Below are 18,237 nucleotides of genomic sequence, written 5' to 3' on the forward strand. Positions count from 1 at the left end.
CCAAATTATAAGTATAACCATGATGGAAATCAGTATGGCGTTTCCTCAAAAGACCAGGACTGGAACCACTGTACAACCCAGTTATATCACTCCTCAGTATTTATCCTGAAAAATTAAACTCATCATACTACAGCAATACTTGCCACCCATATTAATAGAAGCACAATTCACAGTAGCCAAACTGTGGAACTAGCCTAAAGTGTCTATAATGGATGAATGGATAAAGAAAATCTAGTATATACACACAATGGAGTTTTATTCAGCCATAAAGAAGAATGAAATTACGTCATTTACAGGAAAATGGGTGGAACTTGATGACATCATTTTAAGCAGAAATAAGCCAAACTCAAAAAGTCAAAGCTTGTATGTTTTCTCTCATGGAAGCTAGAAAGGAAAATGGAAAAGAAAGATGGTAGAGGTGGTGGGGGGAAGAGCTCATAAAAATCTAAGAGAGACCAGTAGAGCAAAGGGACCACGGGAAGGGAGAAGAGAAGAGAAAGGGGAAATACCAAGGAATGATACTGGCCAAATTATATTGTTCTAGTGTGCGTGTATGAATGTGTAACAACAAATCCCACCATTATGAACAACTATAATGTACCACTTAAAAAATATGGAAGGAAAAAAATGACTATACTACAATGAGGTATATGATATCTCCTTAATTTTAAAGATTTTATGGTCAGTTAATTGATTGACTGGGGCATGCTGCTAAGGCAGGGAAAATTGCAGATGCAAGCTCTCTATGAATTCCTTAGCATTCATCCCTCTAATGGACATCACCTGCTCTCCAAAGGAAGGGCAGATAGAAGCACAGCCACTAGAAACTTGACAAACTAGATGGTCCTCAGGAGGAGCAGTTCCACCCTCTAGAGGACACTGTGGAATGGTGTGAGGGGGTCTTTGGTGATAGAATGTTTGGGGTAGAGGTGGGTGTGCTCCTAACATGCATTGTGAGGAATTTGTTATAGCAGAGATCCTATCCAAGGCATGGGACAGTCTGCACAATGAAGACTTGCCATCCATCAGTATGACTTTGAAATGTCTCACCATTCCCATCAGCGGAAAACCCAATCCCACTTTGCCTGTGGAGAAAGTATTTTTTGCATTACCTTCATTTGCATTGAATTTTTCCAGATATACAACTACAGTGCAAATCAAAGGAAAATCAAACTTTGCTCTGTTTGAAGAATTCACATTAAGAGTCATGGTGCAACTGCTTTGAGTTGCCAGTCTAATAAACCTGCATCCATCTGTAATTGGAGCTGTCACAACACTGTGATTCTGCCTAAGGGATTAGCAGCCGAGTCCTTCATGTCTGCCCAAGCTGTTACACTTTGTAATAAGTTACCATCCTTTCCTTTCTCCTTTCTATTGACCATCATGGCATTGCATTGAGTTTTTTAAATTATGAGTATTGTGAGTTACATTATCTAACAGTTAAAGAAATGCCATAAAATATTTGTTCCAAGAAAAGCCCATTGAGTCCAAGGGGGTTGAGAACCACCACTTTAGAGGCCAGTCCTCTGGCCTTAGAAATCTCCATTGGATTCTGTACCCAGAAGCATCAATGTCTCAAAGCAGGTTCCCCGGATGTTTGAATCTGTTTTTGCATAGCGACTCCAGGACTGACTAGTGTGGGAACTCGGGCAAGTTCCTGCATGCCTATTTCCAAATCTGTAAAATAAGAATTCTTATAAAATAAGACGTATAAATCCTCCTTGTTGAGGTTGTTTGGAGGATGGAGGGAGCAAATATATGCAAATGTATAGCAGAGTGCTTGACTCAATGAGAAATCATTAAGGTTAACTTAAAACTAAAAAAAGGGAGCAGTGTACAGCAAATATTAATAAAAACCAGTCAAGTGATAAAGAACGTGTTCTAAAGCAGGCTCACAAATGTTTGTCCTTTTGCATTCAGCTGTTTCTTTTGATTATTTTTTAAAAATCTGGGATAACTGGAAGTCTAGCCACTTCTAAATATGATAGAAACAGCACCCCTCTTCCACTGTACTGGGCAAGAGTAAAAGTCTTTGAACTGGTTTCCTCAACAGGAAATAAAAGAGGCAGGCTCTCAACTCTCCTAGGTCAGAATTCTACCTCTGTCTAGTTTCGAAAAGGACTATGGGGAGGGCGACATGTGACAGTATAAACTGGGCTTCCAAACAGGCCAGCAGGGGAGGACACATAACGAGAGGACATAGGCCAGGTGGGGGAGCCCAGGCAGGCCTCCCGTCTGAGAGGGCTGCTGGACCCCAGGGCAGCACAGGACTCTCGGTGCCGTGTCTTCTATGTCATGAGAAACCGGAGATGCAGACCCTTAGGATTTTTAAACTCTCATAAGCCAAAAGACACATCTGAGGGCTACAAGCAGCCCATAGTCTGAGATGGCTATAAAAATTTACCTCCTTTGTGGTTTCCACAAGCCCTGATACAGATATTTCTTTTAATTTCAAAGCATGAGCTATGTGTTAAGTAAAGACATTTTCTTTTATTGAATAGTAAAGAATTATCACTAAGGAGATAAAATGAAGAACTTTAATATTTCAGACAGGAGTTCATGAAAACATACTTTATTTATTCTAACCTGGCAACATATATGCCCAAATATATAGTCATCAGATATGGAATTCAGTGGCACTTGAGATACATGACATTAGGGAAGATTATACCAATAGCTGGACTTTGAATTCCACAGTTGTTATTAACATAAAAATTACAGTGTGACTACTAAATAATTAGTACGTCAATATGGTAAATACATTAAATTACAAATCTTTACATTTATACATAACTCATTTTACAAATACATGTTTTAAGACCCAATTGTCCAACTTTCATTTAAACACTAAATGTTGCTGAACAAAAAGTCTGCAATAAATATTCCCTCGGTGGGAAGGAGAAGTGATTTTACACAGAATCTGTGTTACAATGAATGCTATGTATTTAAAACTTTAAAAGCTTCATGTGGTTACTGAAACCTGTATTCTGAAAAGAACTCGCTGTAAACAAAATTTAGTTATTAATTTAAAAAGTAAGTGTTCTCATCATGCTACTATTATTCATGATTAGGTTATTCCCCAAATCATAAATAGATGGTTCGCTGGATGCCTCAAATTTACTTAATAGTTAATTTTTAAGTGATCCTTTGATAATTACAATTAGGACTTTTCCCCTCCTACTTATGTATATATTTGTATTACAACTCAATAAACATGAAGAAAAGAACATGTAGTCATTTTCTAGGCAGTATAGCTGAATTACCCAGTAAAACATTTTCAGCCCATTTGCAACTTTAAAGTCAAACTGCTACATATTTTGAATAAAAGAAGCATACATTGAAATGCAGTGGTCACCATGTTTGCAAATCCAGACCTTCTGCGATTAGACCCAGGAACCTGAAGACAAGAAAGCGCTGTGTTTTCCTAACACTCTCTTCCAGGACAAGTTACCAGGGAAAATTCCTCAGAAATGAGTGTGGCCATGGCAGCAGTGCGCCATCTGTCTGCATTTTACTGTGGTGGGTCCTCGGCCACGACCTGTCAACTGGAACTGAAGTCGGGACAGCTCTTCCCAGGCAGTGGGGGCTCCTGCTGAAGTGGGTAAGCGAAATACTGGGGTGACACCAAGAAACCTGACGGCTGGGTCAAGTGGATCGGGTGGCCTGTAGTGTAAGGTGGGGGTGGTGAGGGCACCAGGCAACCAGGTTCAGCCCTGGCAAAGGAGAACCTACGGATGGAGCCACCCGTGGAGCTGGAGCTGGTGGCTGTGCTGGACTGTCTGGAAGGTGCCCTGAGGTTCGTGGAGGTCAAGATCATGGGCAAGGTCTCTGTCTGATAGCTGCGGAGTGAGAAGCGGATGGGCTGCTGCGAGGGCTCCTTGGGTCTCAAACAGGTGCAACAATAAATAGCCACTAAAGAGCCCAGGATGATGAATGCAATGAAGATGGAGCCGACGATCAGGAATGGGACATACACGGGCTCTAAAAGGCAAAAACAGACACACACGGATGCTCAGATAAGAGGTTCTCAAGCTTGGGCTGTACTTGGGCAGCTTAGGGGTGGGAGGTAGGAGGCTCACTATTACCACTGTTGCAAGCTCAATTTTTCAAGAGTTGTTACTGGTAACCTCCAAAATGCAAATTGCGATGACAGTATGTTCTTGCTACTCCTCGCAGGGAGGAAGCAAACTAATAGTGTGGCCTCCGTTGGCAATTAGAACCTATTCTCTGGTACAAACACTGGAGGGCAAGGGTGAGTTTCGGTGGTCACTATAATTCTGGTTTAAATCCAGGTTTTAGTAGCTTTATCATGGTGGGACACTAGGGCTTTGACCCGTCTTTTAGGCTGACAATCCATCTCCTTTCCAAGAATCTCCAGTCTAAGCAACCTGATAAATGAGATCCCCCCTCCCCCAGGATTTTATGAGACACCAGAAAGAGCAGCATAAAGAAATCCATAGTGGCCCCAATTTACCATGTACCCACTTGCATCACAAATTGTCAGCTCTGACTGCTTCTTTCCAAAAGTGATTTGGGACACCTACTCCACTTGCCACATCTGTCTCTCCACTCCTGCTGAAAGTCTGGGAAGGTCAGGTGAACTGCTGATAGATCTCAATGCAGCCCAGACTTTCTGTAAGAGCAAACTCCAGTTTCCTTCTCCCTCTACAAGACAGACAGTTCTCCTGGTCTCTCCCAGTCTAACAACCACACTGGGATGTAGCATACTACAATTTAGAGGTGGAAGACAGAAAGCCTTTAAACTAAGGATCTAATGTGTGCTTGGCTTTCTTTTCCTGATTCAAGTCTCATGAAGACTCTGTGGGATGGGCAAGCTCTGTATTCCAGATGTGCAAATCTGTCATTTCTTTAATTTCCCACAGTCACAGTGAGTGGCAGATGACCATCAAACACCTGTTCAATGTCCCTCATTCTCCCACGGTAATAGTACTGGTGTGGAAGGTACAGTGAAGGGGAATACCACTTTCTGAGCACTGTGCTAAGCATCCATATACACTCCTTTAATCGGCAGACTAACTCCTTTGAGAGCAAAATGCCCATTTTAAAATTGAGAAGCAGTCCAGAGCTGTTAAGTAATTTGCCCCAGTTTGCACTGCTGGCAAGTAACAGCATCACCACCCATCAAGGGTATGCCTGATCCCAGACTCAGCAAGTGGAGAGACTGACCAGGGATTTTCCCTGCTGCCCTCTGCCATCAGAGCAGTCAGATAGGAATCCCTGCTACAGACTAGGCAAACAGGCTTCCTCTGCTGAGAAGAACCTATTCCCCAGGGCAAGTGGAGGGAAAGCAAAGTCTGTATTTTTCTTACAGGTCAGGACAGCCTGGAGTTCCCTACTTTCCACTTTTCTCCAGAAACTACTTCCCAAATCTAGATTGGAAAATTTGACACCCGGCTGCCAAATTAAATTCCAGAGGAGTCTAATAGAATACTGAAGGGGAGCAGCCTCCCCTTTCCTCTGGGTCATTGGTTTGTGGAGCTGGGGACCAGGGCACCATTAACGATCTCTCCAGCTTCTCCCTGACTTTCCCTGGGACCTTCCCTTGCCGGCTTCTGGCTTTAGTCAGGAGTCCTGGGGAGTCACCACTCTCAGCTCCGCCTGCTTCTCCGGTTTCCGGGCCATAAAACCATCGCCTCGAGCTCTAAAAGGTTTCCCTGATGTTCTGATTCAGGTGGAGAACTTTTTTTCAAGGTGTAAATTTCCTCTGCTGGGGTCATGATTTATTCCTCTCTGAAGTGAGCGGAAATTTGACCCGTGTTTTCCGACGTGAGAATAGGAGGCGGGCAAGCCCCTGCGACCCTGGTTTCTAAATCTCCACCTCGAAGACCTGGGTATTTCTGAAAGGCATGACAATAGGGGGTGGGCCGGAGAGGGTAATTCGATGCAGAGAAATGAAAGGAAGTCGGGTTCAGAATGGGGCATCGACTTAGAAACGCTACCAAAGGACAAAGGGGGCGGCGGGGGGGGGGGTATAAAAAGAATAAGAAAAAGGAATGAAAGTTTCTTACCCCTACGGAGCTACAGATGAGCGCCTGACAAGAGTCGCGCTCTCGGGCCATTGGCACTTCCCGAATTCCTTAAGTGACTAGGGAGTGCGCGGGGGCGCCGAGCAGCCCCGTAAAAAAATAAAATAAAATAAGATAAAATAAAACCCGCCTTCGGGATCCTTCTCTTGGGAGCTTCAGATGTCCTCCCCAGGATCACCAGGTGCAAGCCCTGCGGCCTTCGCTGTCCCTTGCAAACTTTCCCTTGGGCCGACACGCGGAGACCGCTTATGGCGGGAAGTCGGTCTGCAACAAAATAGGGCCCCCTTACCTGATACGCAACACCCACTCCAACCTTAATCCCCTACCCAGCTACGTCCACTTTGCGCGCAGACCCAGAGAGGCCTGGCGCGCACACCCTCGCGCGGGTGGAACGGTCTCCCCGCCCTGGTCCCGCACTTACGCGCGGTGATGCCCGGGTGCTCCAGCTCGCCGCGGTCGTTAGTGCAGCCGCCCTGCTCCAGTCTGGCGTCGGCTGCCGCGCAGCAGTAACGAAGCGCGCAGGAGCCACAGCAGATGGTGGCGTCCAGTGTGTCGAAGTCCTCCGGGCACTGGAAACCCTCGTGGTAGTTGCCCTGCACGTCCACCCAGCCGTGGCAGTACTCCCCGGACTGCTGGGCGCCGACTGGGTCCCAGCGCAGCCAGCCTAGTAGGAGGCAGAGCGCCAGCAGCGCTCCCATCACTGCTTGGCGCCCTGGGCGGGCAGGAGGAGCACGAGCTGGAGAGCAAAGGGCTGAGCCCGGCCTCGAGCGCAGAGCGGTTCCACCTCCCCCCGGGCACGACGCGGGAGGCAGGTCCCCGCGACCGATGCTACTCCCTGGAGGGTTAGCAGGGGCCGGGGAGGCGGCAGGAGCTGCGCTGCGGGCTCCGCAGTTCAGGGGTCTGCATGGTGCACGAGTGCAGATTGGCTAGAGCCCTCAGGAGGCGCCGGCCGAAGCTGCTGTTGGGGCTGTTGGGGCTGCTGCCGCCGCCCTTTGCCCAGATCATTGCGCTCTGGGAACCAAGAGAGCGCCGACTCCCCGGCCACCTCTCTCCCCACTCCTCATGCGAGCCATCGCGTCCCGGGCTGTCAACTCCAGGGCCGCGCAGTGTCCCGACTTGTGACTCTGGCCGGGTCCTAAGCGGAGCCCCAAGGGAAGGGAATTAGTTTCCCACGTGCAGGTCCCTGGGACAAGCGGCCGCTCAACCCCCGCCCCTGTCTGTCACTCGAGCAGGAGACAGCGGGGCCGCGGCCAAGTACAAACGGCCTCCTGGTTGCTGACAGCTCTGCCTGCAAGGCGTCCTTTAAAAAGGAAGAGGGAGGAGGAGGCGAGAGTTGAGAGAGTCCGCCCTCCGGGGTCGCACTGCTGGAGCTAATCACAGCGGCCGGTCCTCTGCGCTTTCTGGTTCGCGCGCTATCCTCCGCCTCTCCGCCACCACCCCCGCCCATCGCGCTCCCGGGGAACTGAACTCTAAACCTGAAGGGACCAGGCGCTCTCCCATACACCCCAGTTCTTGCATAACTCGGAATGCGCCGCAGAATGAGGTTGAGGGTTGCCGGGTTCCTGCATCTGTCCACGCGCGGTGGCTGGCGAGTGGAGGTGCTGGTTTTACTTCTTACAGATTTATTAAAAAATGAGCGTGGTGACTAAACTTTGTCGAGTCATCTGTCTTCTTTTGCGTGGACCAGGATTCGTCCCGGTACACTGATTCTAAAGGTTCAGTACCGATGACATGTTTAGTGGTGGTGGACACGTGCACCGCATTTTTCCCCCTCCGCCTCCAATTTGTCACAAGTCTACACACATTCTCACTCTTTCCCCCACCTCTAAGCCGGGTGCCGCTGGGTGAAGAATCACCGGTCACCTCCACCAAGCCGAGGCCAACTCGCAAAACCCAAAGAGCACGACTTCTTGGTTCACGCCAGCAAAGGAAATAAAAGAACAAAATTAATGATAATGGAGCAGATCTGAACTTCTGTTCGGGCAAAGAAACACATTTATTTAAATGATGTGTCCCCTGTGTGCTATTTTCGGGGGCACTGCTCCTTTAGCGGCCTAAGTGCCTTGTGAAACTGGAGTTCTGTGAAATCTGGGCTCAAGTCAAGAATTTCTTTTTATTGCATCCTGAACTTCCTCCCATCGTTTATTGGTATGTGCGGGTATCTTCAGCGTATCTTAACACATTTGTTGAACACGCCGAATACTCGTGCCACTGATTTAGATGTTGGCAAGTTTAGTGAAACAAAAGGAACACAGTATGCTAGACACGAGCAATGCTAGTGTAAGGTCTGAAGTACTTATCACTCCCGAAACTTCCCGACGCCGGAGTCGCTCCTAGAGAAACTTGTTGTTGTTGTTGTTTAACCTTAAATAAAACGGTTTCTTTAAAAAAAAAAAAAAATCTAAATTATATTCCAGTAAAGGATGACTTCTAATTTCTAATCTTAAATATTGAGATTATCACTTAATTGCAAGGCTATGAAAACAAATGGCCATCAATCCACATGTTAAGTAGAACCGTGTAAATATTTAACATTATTGCACTCTTTAAAATAGATATTTCTTAGGACAATAACAAGCTATTAAGTAAAACCAAATTAAACCTAGGCAAATAATGAGACAGTTTTTCTTGATTTAGTTGAACAACTTAATTTAATACAGGGGAAATTGCTTTGCAGGAATTTCTTAGGTTCTGGGTTTTATTTACACATACACAGAAATATTCTTTTCAGGCTCAAAGTTTGCTTTTTAAAAATCTGGTTGTTTTGTAGGAATGTTGTTTGGATTGTTGTTATATTCTAAATAATTAAAGGGAAAGTCATTTAGAGCCACAGCAAAAGTGAGGTATAATGATCATTATAAAGTGATAAAACCTGAAGACATTTTCACTGCTAATAACTTTCCCAGAACCACACCTTTTAATATCTTTTTCTTAAACTTTAGAGGACTTTTATTACATCACAACTGCATGAAGTAGTATAAGAGCAATAGCAACTAAAGCAAGTCCCCCAAGGGTCAGGTTTCTCTCATTATCCAGCTGTTCTTTGATAGCATTAATATTTTAAGGAGTGATTTGTTGGCGCTTACCTCCCATTAATTACATTCTGTATGCCACAGTGGGATTCTTTTCCTTAGGACACCAGCTATAATTAATTTCCTCATTCAAAGCCCCTGTCTATTTGACTTATTTAGAGGGCATTTCACCCAAATTTAGTTGGATGATATTTATTAATGAAAATAACCAAGCCTCCAAATTACTTGGCACTTCACAGATCTGACATGTGTGAACATTAAAACATCTGTGTATCATGCTTTCATATCTAGCTCCAGATTCAAAGCACCTCTGGAACCATTACCCTAATCTACTCAGGGAGTTGCCACAGGGGAAAATATGAGCTTGGTTCCTCGTCATAAAAGATCTTTTCAAACTTTGCATTGACAAATCTTAACTTCAAAAATGCTCTAAGAATATGCTTTGCCAACAGTAAGAGAATATACACCTCTTTTTAGGCTTACAAACATCCAAAGTTTCTGTTATTCTGTTACTCTTTGAATAGTAACTGAAGATTAAAAAGTGCTCAGAGACCCCCCTCGAAGACTCTGGGGTGAGGTCTTGGAGACAGAAGATAAAATCTGTAATATCTGGGGTATCATGTAGAGGTTTTAGAAATGTTATGTTTTCCCTTATCTCGGTGACATGAATTCCATATTTTGGTGAAAACACAGTCACAAGAGATCATTTGCCCAGCCTGAACTCTCCTGTGGCCCTGCCTCCAGGAAATTCTGTAGGAAATGAGTTAAATAATATGATGTCTGGGATTTGCTTTAATAAACACCTGCAAGAAAGAGAAAGAAAGAACAGAAAGAAAGGAGGAAGGTTAAAAAGGTGGAAAATAAAAAGAGGAGAGAAATGGAGACGGGAAAATGGGATAGATGAAACTGGAACACAGCATGTTGATAATTCTAGCTGGGTGAAGGAATTGGCATAAAGAAAATGCAATTCTACTTTATGTATGAATAAAAATTACCCAATTTTTGATGGTACTGGGCCTTGCAGATGCTAAGGACCAGCTGTACCACTGAGTTATGACTCCAACCCCATAATATGTTTTATTAAAATCAACAGGAATCAGTACTATTACATCCTGCAACAGGCGCTGGACCGTACTTTTAAACCATGTTCTATTCATTTCTCTCTGTTATATTTTCTTCAGAGTGTGGTGGGTGATTTGAGTAAAGAAAAGCAAAGAATTTTTAAAACAGGAAAATACGGAGACATCAGAAAGAACAGGAAAACAAAATATACCCAGGAAAGGCCAAAGGGGATGCCTTAAAAAATGGGGGACAATTCACTTTGACTATGGAGGTCCCCTGCGGCTCACTTGCATTGGACCCAAAAACAAAATGAAAACCAAAAAAGTTCCTCAATCCTTCCTCAACTTCTTTCCTGGGATGATTTGTTATTACTGACTTTCCTTTAATTACTTTGCAGGCAACTTAGTGGAATTCTCTTCCGTGGGTCACTTGCTATAAATCTCTTATTCCAGGCCTCTGTTAATCTGCGTTACTTGAAAGATGTTTCTTCTCAAATTTGCTCTAGCACACATTTTCCACTAGAGAATAGCTAGGTGCCAGGAAATATAGGAATATATTCTCAGACCTGGGGAAACCTGGCGCCAAACTGGGCCCCTCTTCCTGCCCTGGGTATTAGCCAGCCTCAGTCTCTTCATTTATAAAAAGGGGATTAGACTGGGGCCCTTAGGCAGGGTGTACTGGGATCACCTAGGGATCCTGTTAAATCACAGATTTTGATTCATAGGAACTGTAGTGGGGCCTGAGAGCCTGCATTTCTAATGAGTTCCCTGGTGATGCTGAGGCTGCTGTTTTGAGTTCCCTTGTCCTTGTCCCCAGCTCCAGAGGAAGAAGTGAATAAAGCCAAAAGGACATGCCCACCCAAAACCCACTTCCCCCTTCCTCTACCACTCTCTGTGTCCTGAACCCCAGCACTTCCTATTCAAACAGGCCAAAAGTTGCTTCTAGGGTCTACAGAAACCTCACTCTGGTTGGAAACGGCTCTGGGGAGAAGTGGTTGGAGGGGTCCACACATATATTTGAGAGGCCCCTCGCAGGTGCATGATGGACTCAGGAATGGGAAGAAAGGGGTGGAAGGAGCAGATTCAGGCTGATGCCTCCCATGCCTATCCTGGCCCTGGCTTACAATGTTATAGTGGGCCTGTTGCCTAGTGCATGGTAGAGACCCCATAAATAGAGAGGAAGTAAATTAATGACTGAATAAATGACAAAATCAATATCTTCTCTTAGTAATTCCATAGCACTTAACATCACATTGTAATTTTGTATTTGGACATCTGTTGTCCCCTTTAGCCAAATCTCCTTTTTCATTATTCTATTCTGGGACCTAGCAGAATGGATGGAGCATAGTGGCTGCTTAGTAAACTTTAAACAAATGACTACAAACAATGCATGACTGTTTGAGAACTCGTTGCAACTGAGTGACCTCATTTCACAAATAGGTAGAACTGCAGCAGAAGAGAGCAGGGTGAATTTTTCAGGGCAGGGGAAGATTGTTGAGTCAACTCCCAGTGATTTAATTGAACTGTCCAGTGTGTCAGCACCACAAGAAAAGCCAGTCACCATCTCATTCCCTATGGAGATGCTGGTGACACTGTCCACAAGCACAGGGCTCTGATGCATAGAAAGCTGACCAGTACAGTAGAAAGAACATTCTGGTTTTGTGTCAGCCAAGGCTGAGTTTAAGTGTGCCTCTTTTGATCACATGACCTTGGGCAATGCCATTTCAGCTTACTGAACTTCAGATTTTAATTCTTTAAAACAAGGGGATGGGGAACAAATACTCCCTACCTTAAAGGATTGTCATAAGGCTTAAAAGAAAGCGTGGAGTCTGGCACAGAATTGGAACTTCATAACCAGTGGGCATTGTGGCCCACCACTGACCCATTTCAATCTTCAGTCAAATAATCATCATAAGTTTCCTGCTGATCAGGCCTATTCCTGATTAATTTGAATGGATTATTTACAGTTCCCCATCATTCATTCCTTTATTCATTAAATGTGCCCTTCATAACTACTGGCAATTGAATGTTGATTATTCATTTTTAGAACTGTTCTCCTGAGACATGCCCAAAGCTAGGAGAGAGTAGGATAACGGTATGTGTCAGACAATCACAGTAGAGGAACAGACCCTGCTGGACAGACCTTATTTCATCTGGATTTCTACAAGGTAAAGCCTTAAGCACAGGTGGGCATTTAATAAGTATCCGATTAGTCTGTGATTCCATATTATGTCAGTTGAGATGTAATTTATTAACCTGGGCTCCTGGCATCCTTCCAGTTCATGTATAATAGAATGACATTTTTCATGCAGAAATATAAATTAAATTAATTGGCATCCATATTTAATTGAAACTTCCTTGACAGTGGACGGATTCTCCCCTAACACCACCCCTTTCTCAGCAAGGGGTATTTCCTTCTGAGTTCTTACAGACTGCAGAGAGGCCAGCCCCAATTCCTGGGGCTCCCCAAGGAGCTGGCTTTCAGCAGGGTTTAGAACAGCACAAAAAGTGAACTGACCCTGGAAAAATGGTAAGTTGCTGCTAAGCAGCCATATGTTCTTTTGGTGGGGAAAAGGTTTTCAGAGGAGAAAGAAAACACAGAGGGTTCTTGTCTTACTTCTGTCTTCTTACTCTCCTCACCTTTACCAGCCATGATAGAATGTTTTGAAATTTTTAAGTCATCTTTAAAGTTTGTAAATCACATTGCATTCTTTCTAAAGCTATATAACTGCTGTCAAAGATATCATTTGTTTGGTTTGGTTTTGGTTATTTTCCCCCCTCAGTCTGTTTGTTTAGCTCTATAGGTAACTTAGAGAACCAATAAGACAAAAATTGTGATTTCCTCACTTAGAGGTCAACGTAAGTTTCCTCTGTCTTAGGAATACAGAACATATACATGACCTTGGCTTGCAAACACCTGCTATGAGTTATTTAAGACACTCAGCCAAAGAACTTGGGTATAATATACGCAATCAAATATGCAATGTGCAGATTGAACCCAGTGTTACATATCCCTACAGCAATAGGGTCAATGATGCCATCTTCACAAATAACAGGATCAGAGTTTAATACCTAGCATTCATTCTTGCTTGGGGTTGTTTCTGATATATATGTTCTGCCCTCTGGTTTTGTTCAACTGTGCTTTCTGTAACCACTTCCACTTCATACTTCTCAGTGTATTGTTTGCAATCAAAAAGAAAACCCATCCTTGGCATCCTATTTAGCCTCTCTATTTGAATTGGGCTTGACGTAAATACCACAGCTGCAGCTATTTGCAATACTGTTCCAACTTAGCATGTCAAAAACTAGGATTCAGTAATTCTTCAATTTATATGCCATACTCTTCCCCTTCTCTTCATAAAGAATATAAAATGTTACAAAGTCTCATATTAAATCAAATTTACTTTATTGATGAGAATAAGTTATGACCCCACATACACAGAAAGCCATCTTTCTATACCTATTATTTATTTATCATCTAGCTATCTCCCTTGATTTCTTTCCTGGTCTGAGCAGAACACCTCCACCTTACCCCAGTAATAATATGCTACTCTTCCCCATTCCACATGGGCCTGGAGTGACTGTCAATCATGGTGTTCCTCTCCTGGTCAAGGACTGGCCTTGAGATCATACTGATACAGTCAGAATTTCTCATGTGTCTGGACTTTGTGATCAGTGCTGGGATGAGCACAGGATTCAAGTATGGTCAATCAGAATCCTTCCATGGGATCTGATGTGTGGACTGTGAGGGAGAGGAGAGCTTCTCTTCCTTTTACATTGTAAACTGTGCAGGTATTTGCCTGGGGCGATTAAAGACATGATCCTTGTAGGGTAGGCCTGAGAATCAGGCCAACCTAAAGGCAAGAGAAGAAGCAAAAGCAAGAGGCCTGAAAAGTTGGAGTTCCTGGACCCAGTTCTGCTTGCAGCTAACATGTCTTGGACCTCTCTGTTGTAGGAGACAGTACTCTCTTAAAGTTTTGGTTTAAGCCAGTTTGGGTTAGGTTTTGATCAGAGCTGAAAACATCTTGACTACTGCAATAAATATGGAGATAACTTTTGTAAAAGATTGCTGCCTGCAACTGGGAGACAGTAAAGGAATCCAAACAGAATGACATTGAAGCACAACAGCAGGAGCTACATCATGAAGGGGAAAATGCTGTGTTCAGTGCTTTAGGCCTTCAGGACAGTATATGTCAAGCTGAAAGTCACCATACATGGGGTCATGAGATCAATTTAGTGCAACATGAGTGGCATTTTTAAAAGGATAAAAATTAGAGAGTACATCACACATAAGAAAGGGAAAGTTGATTTCCTGACATTTGACTTCAGGCACCTGTGTAAGTATGTTCTTGGTAAAGATATAAATGCTTTTTTTTACTGAGTGCCACGATCAAATGTTTTAAAGTCACTGCTTAGGACACAACTGCATCACAACATTGACTAGATTAGAAGTATAAAAATATTAGCACATCACTATTCATATGTTCAGAAAAAAGAACTATTTTCCATAACTGATATTCTGTCTTTACCGTGGTAGACATGCCTGTGTAACAGAGATGGGTGGGCCTCATGCTTAAATTAAATGATTAATTAGCATGTATCAGCCTCTTCTCACACCTGCTTCCCTGGAGTTATTATTCAGTTACTCCAAGTTTATCTCTAGAAGAGTTGTTTGGGCCTGTTATGGTTTGGATCTGGAATGTTCCCCAAAAAGCTCCTATGTTGAAAACATGTTCCTGATACAGCAAGGTTCAGAAGTGGGGATTTTAGGCAATGATCGGATCATGGGGTTCTAACATAGTGAGTGGATTAATTCTCCAAATAAATTAATCCATTTATGACTGAATAGAGTTCTGAGAGGTGAGGCCTAACAGGAGGAAATAGGCCATGCCACGGAGAGGGTGACCTACAGGCTTTATCTTTTCCCTGCCCCCCCTTTCCCCTCCCCCTCTACCCACCTTCCTGGCTGCCATGAGTTCAACAACTTTCCTCCACCACACCCTTCCACCATGATGTTCTGCCTCGCCTCAGGCCTCAAACAATGGAGTTGGCCATCTATGGACTGAGACCCTCCAAAACAATGGGTCTAGATAAACTTTTCCTCCTCAGGATGTTCCTGTCAGGTATTTTAGTCACAGCAACAAAAACTGACTAACACAAGGTCCATGGACATTCCCTTGGGTGTGAGGAATAGAGAGTGGTTTATCTCTGCTTAAGAGGGCAGGAGAGTCTGGCATGCATCTCTGCTTTCTAGAGGCACCTGGGCACCAGTTCAACCTGATTTCTGGGAGAAGTCCATTGAAGAAACCTTTGGCTTGCAAGCACTGGCTTTACTTGTTAAGCTTGGAAAGGGCCCAGGGCCCGCCTTCCAAGTTGGCTCCACCTGGGCTCTCAGTTGTCCTGTAGACACCTCTGCCTGCCTCAAGTCTAGCTTATAAGGAACTGTTGATCCCTAACCATTTGCTACAGGGAAAATCATCCTTGAAATAGTAACCCTGCTAGCCATCACCATTAGCTGTCTTCCATGTGTCCCAGTGCAGCACGAGGAGACTCTTAAACCCCTTCCCAATGCACACACCAGCCTAAAGAGCTTCCAAATGCTAACTAGCCTCCTTACCTGACTACCTCTTACTGCCTTTTAACAGGCTTCCCCACATTGGTACAAGGGTAAACATCAGAGCTGTCTCTGCCAAGAGTCTGATATAGAGAAAAGAGCAACCCCCCACTCTGCTTTTGACTTCACCCTGAATTTTTTGACACCTCCCATCTCACTTGGACTTAAAAAGGTGTTTCTAGAACACACCTGTCTCACTAGCTGCTTGACAAATTTTTACTCCTTCTATTACCCAACTCCACTTGGGAAGGCAGGGGCCAACTCTCTTTTTTCAGGGTCAGGATGTCCCTTATGTCATTTACTGAGCTCTATGACTTATCATAAATCCAAGTCACATAGCACAACTCTTGATATGCAAAGGAAAAACTAAGGAATTTAAAATATCTTCCAGATTTTCAAGACCATTGTGTCTCCATGAATATTGTGGTTTGGATATGTCAGAGTGTTCCCTCCAAGGATTCATGTGTTGAAATTTAATCTCCATTTTAAAGTATTAAGAAGGCAAAAAATTAATGCAACTATGGTGTTTAGATGTAGGCCCTCTGGGAGGTGATTAGGATTAGATAAAGTCATCAGGGTGGAGTCCCCATGATTGAATACTGCTGGCTTAATAAGAACAGAAAGAGAGACAGGAACACAAACACACATACTCCCTATTACCCTGTGATACTCTGCACCTACCTGGGACTTTGCCAGCAAGAAGTTCATTGCCAGATGCAGGACCTTGATCTTGGACCAGGACCATGAGCCAAAATAAACCTCTTTCGAGTTACCCTACCTCAGGGATTTCATTATAGTAACAGAAAAGGGACCAAACCAATGGACTTTAAAAACAAAGTAGTCACAACCTAGGTACTAAACCTTTCTTCTCCTTCTTCTGTTTCAAAAAGATCTGAACACCTGGAGGTAAATGGATGCCCTTGCGACAAGAGGTGAGGTGGCAAAAATTTAAATACCTTGTTAAATATTACCATAATTAACAAACACTGATCTTTTAAAAGAATAATTTATGATCATAATTATCATTACACATGCTGGTTAGAAATACACTGATGTATCTTAAAACTTGAGGCCTGTATACATAAACACACATGCACATACATATATTTGGCATTTCCACCAAAAGATTTTGGAACTTTTCCTCACCATTACTTATAAGAGTGGGTGGGCTTGTATAAGCATGGAACTTGCCCTATTTCTCAGTCCAAAAAAAGAAATTTCTAAGCAAGAGACACAGAAAATTTATTCTTCTCAACCAGTGGTCAGTAAACTTTCTCTGTAAAAAAGCCAGATAGTAAACATCTTAGACTTACCAGGCCATATGGTCTCTGTCCCAACAACTCAACTCTGATGTAGAATGGAAGCAGCTGCAAATACATAAATGATGGACATGGCTCTATTCCAATAAAACTTTATTCATGGACACTGGGAAGTAAATTTTGAGAAATTTTCACTTGTCACAAAATAGTATGTATTTTTTTTTCAATCAATTAAAAATGAAAATCTCATTCTTAATCTGTGGGCAATACAAAGCCTAGATCACTTTTTTAAACTTTGACATCTTTATTCCTCTTTGCCTATTTGTGATGCATGTTACTGAAGCGATGATCACCACCAAGGCCAGTGTTGATGTACTTCCTCCTACTGTTGCACCCTTGTTGGCAAGCACTTAGATGAGAAATGGTACCACACACCTGAGCTACACAGTGAGCATGTAACCTGGCACCGTGAGTGACATCCTCTCAGATTTGCAAAACACATGCAAATAATTCAAAGGAACTGTTGGAGATGAGCATCATGCTTCTCTCTGCCTCCTTGCCAGTCCTCTGAGTTCCATTCCTTTCCACATCACTGGTCATGGAAGATTCCCAGACAGAAGACCATATCTTACCAAAAAATGGCAAGAGGAGTAGATGATGCCTGATAAGTCTGCCGGAGCCCACATCTTTGCTGATCTGCATAATATTTCCAGAACAATGTCCTGTTACAAGATATTGGAATTATTATATCATGTGCTTTTGGCAAATCGATAGAGAAAAGTTGACCCCCAAGTGACATGGAGGGAATAATTTGAATATGGAGATCTAGAGCTGATTCCTTACCATCCTGGCCACAAATGGATACATTGTGAGTCACTCATAAAAGTTTGGTCATAATGCACATATAATCTGCTTAAGGGGAAAAAAGTGTGTGATGCAATGAGAAAACGTTCCAATCCAAATAGTTAAAACATTCACTGTGAGGCCATTTTTAATCGACTATCTGGAACCTTCAACTATGCAGAATAACTCGTTCTCAGTGGGCCCGGGATAGCCCTGTTTTGCTGTAAAATTTCCTTCTAGGGGATTTGTCACCATCACTCAGACTGTAGGATTTGCAAGAGTCATTTATGGCAGTATGTGTGAGGTTAGATACAACTAGCTTCTATGCAGCACTGTTTTTATTACCCAAAGAAAATTCTAACTAAATAAACCAATGTGTGA

The 18,237-nt window shown here is 43.5% G+C and overlaps 1 protein-coding gene across 1 annotated transcript; it reads right to left on the minus strand.

Moving 5' to 3' along the window:
• Window positions 1-2,592: 2,592 nt before the first annotated feature.
• Window positions 2,593-7,304, minus strand: Shisa3 (shisa family member 3). The gene is made up of 2 exons (XM_047567038.1): window positions 6,469-7,304; window positions 2,593-3,981 (listed from the first exon to the last, which is right to left on the minus strand). Exons 1-2 carry the CDS (start codon window positions 6,743-6,745, stop codon window positions 3,542-3,544), a joined length of 717 nt encoding a protein of 238 aa, XP_047422994.1. The 5' UTR covers window positions 6,746-7,304; the 3' UTR covers window positions 2,593-3,541.
• Window positions 7,305-18,237: the final 10,933 nt, after the last annotated feature.

Source organism: Sciurus carolinensis, chromosome 10 (genome assembly GCF_902686445.1).
Source record: "Sciurus carolinensis chromosome 10, mSciCar1.2, whole genome shotgun sequence".
NCBI classification, from domain to species: domain Eukaryota; kingdom Metazoa; phylum Chordata; class Mammalia; order Rodentia; family Sciuridae; genus Sciurus; species Sciurus carolinensis.

What these genes read in the sequence shown, in the direction of transcription:
- Shisa3 (XM_047567038.1), bottom strand. Translation starts at nt 6,745, where the DNA reads ATGGGAGCGCTGCTGGCGCTCTGCCTCCTACTAGGCTGGCTGCGCTGG. An exon ending in GCACCCGGGCATCACCGCGC is followed by an intron (nt 3,982 to 6,468) that starts GTAAGTGCGGGA and finishes TTTGCCTTTTAG; the next exon opens with AGCCCGTGTATGTCCCATTC.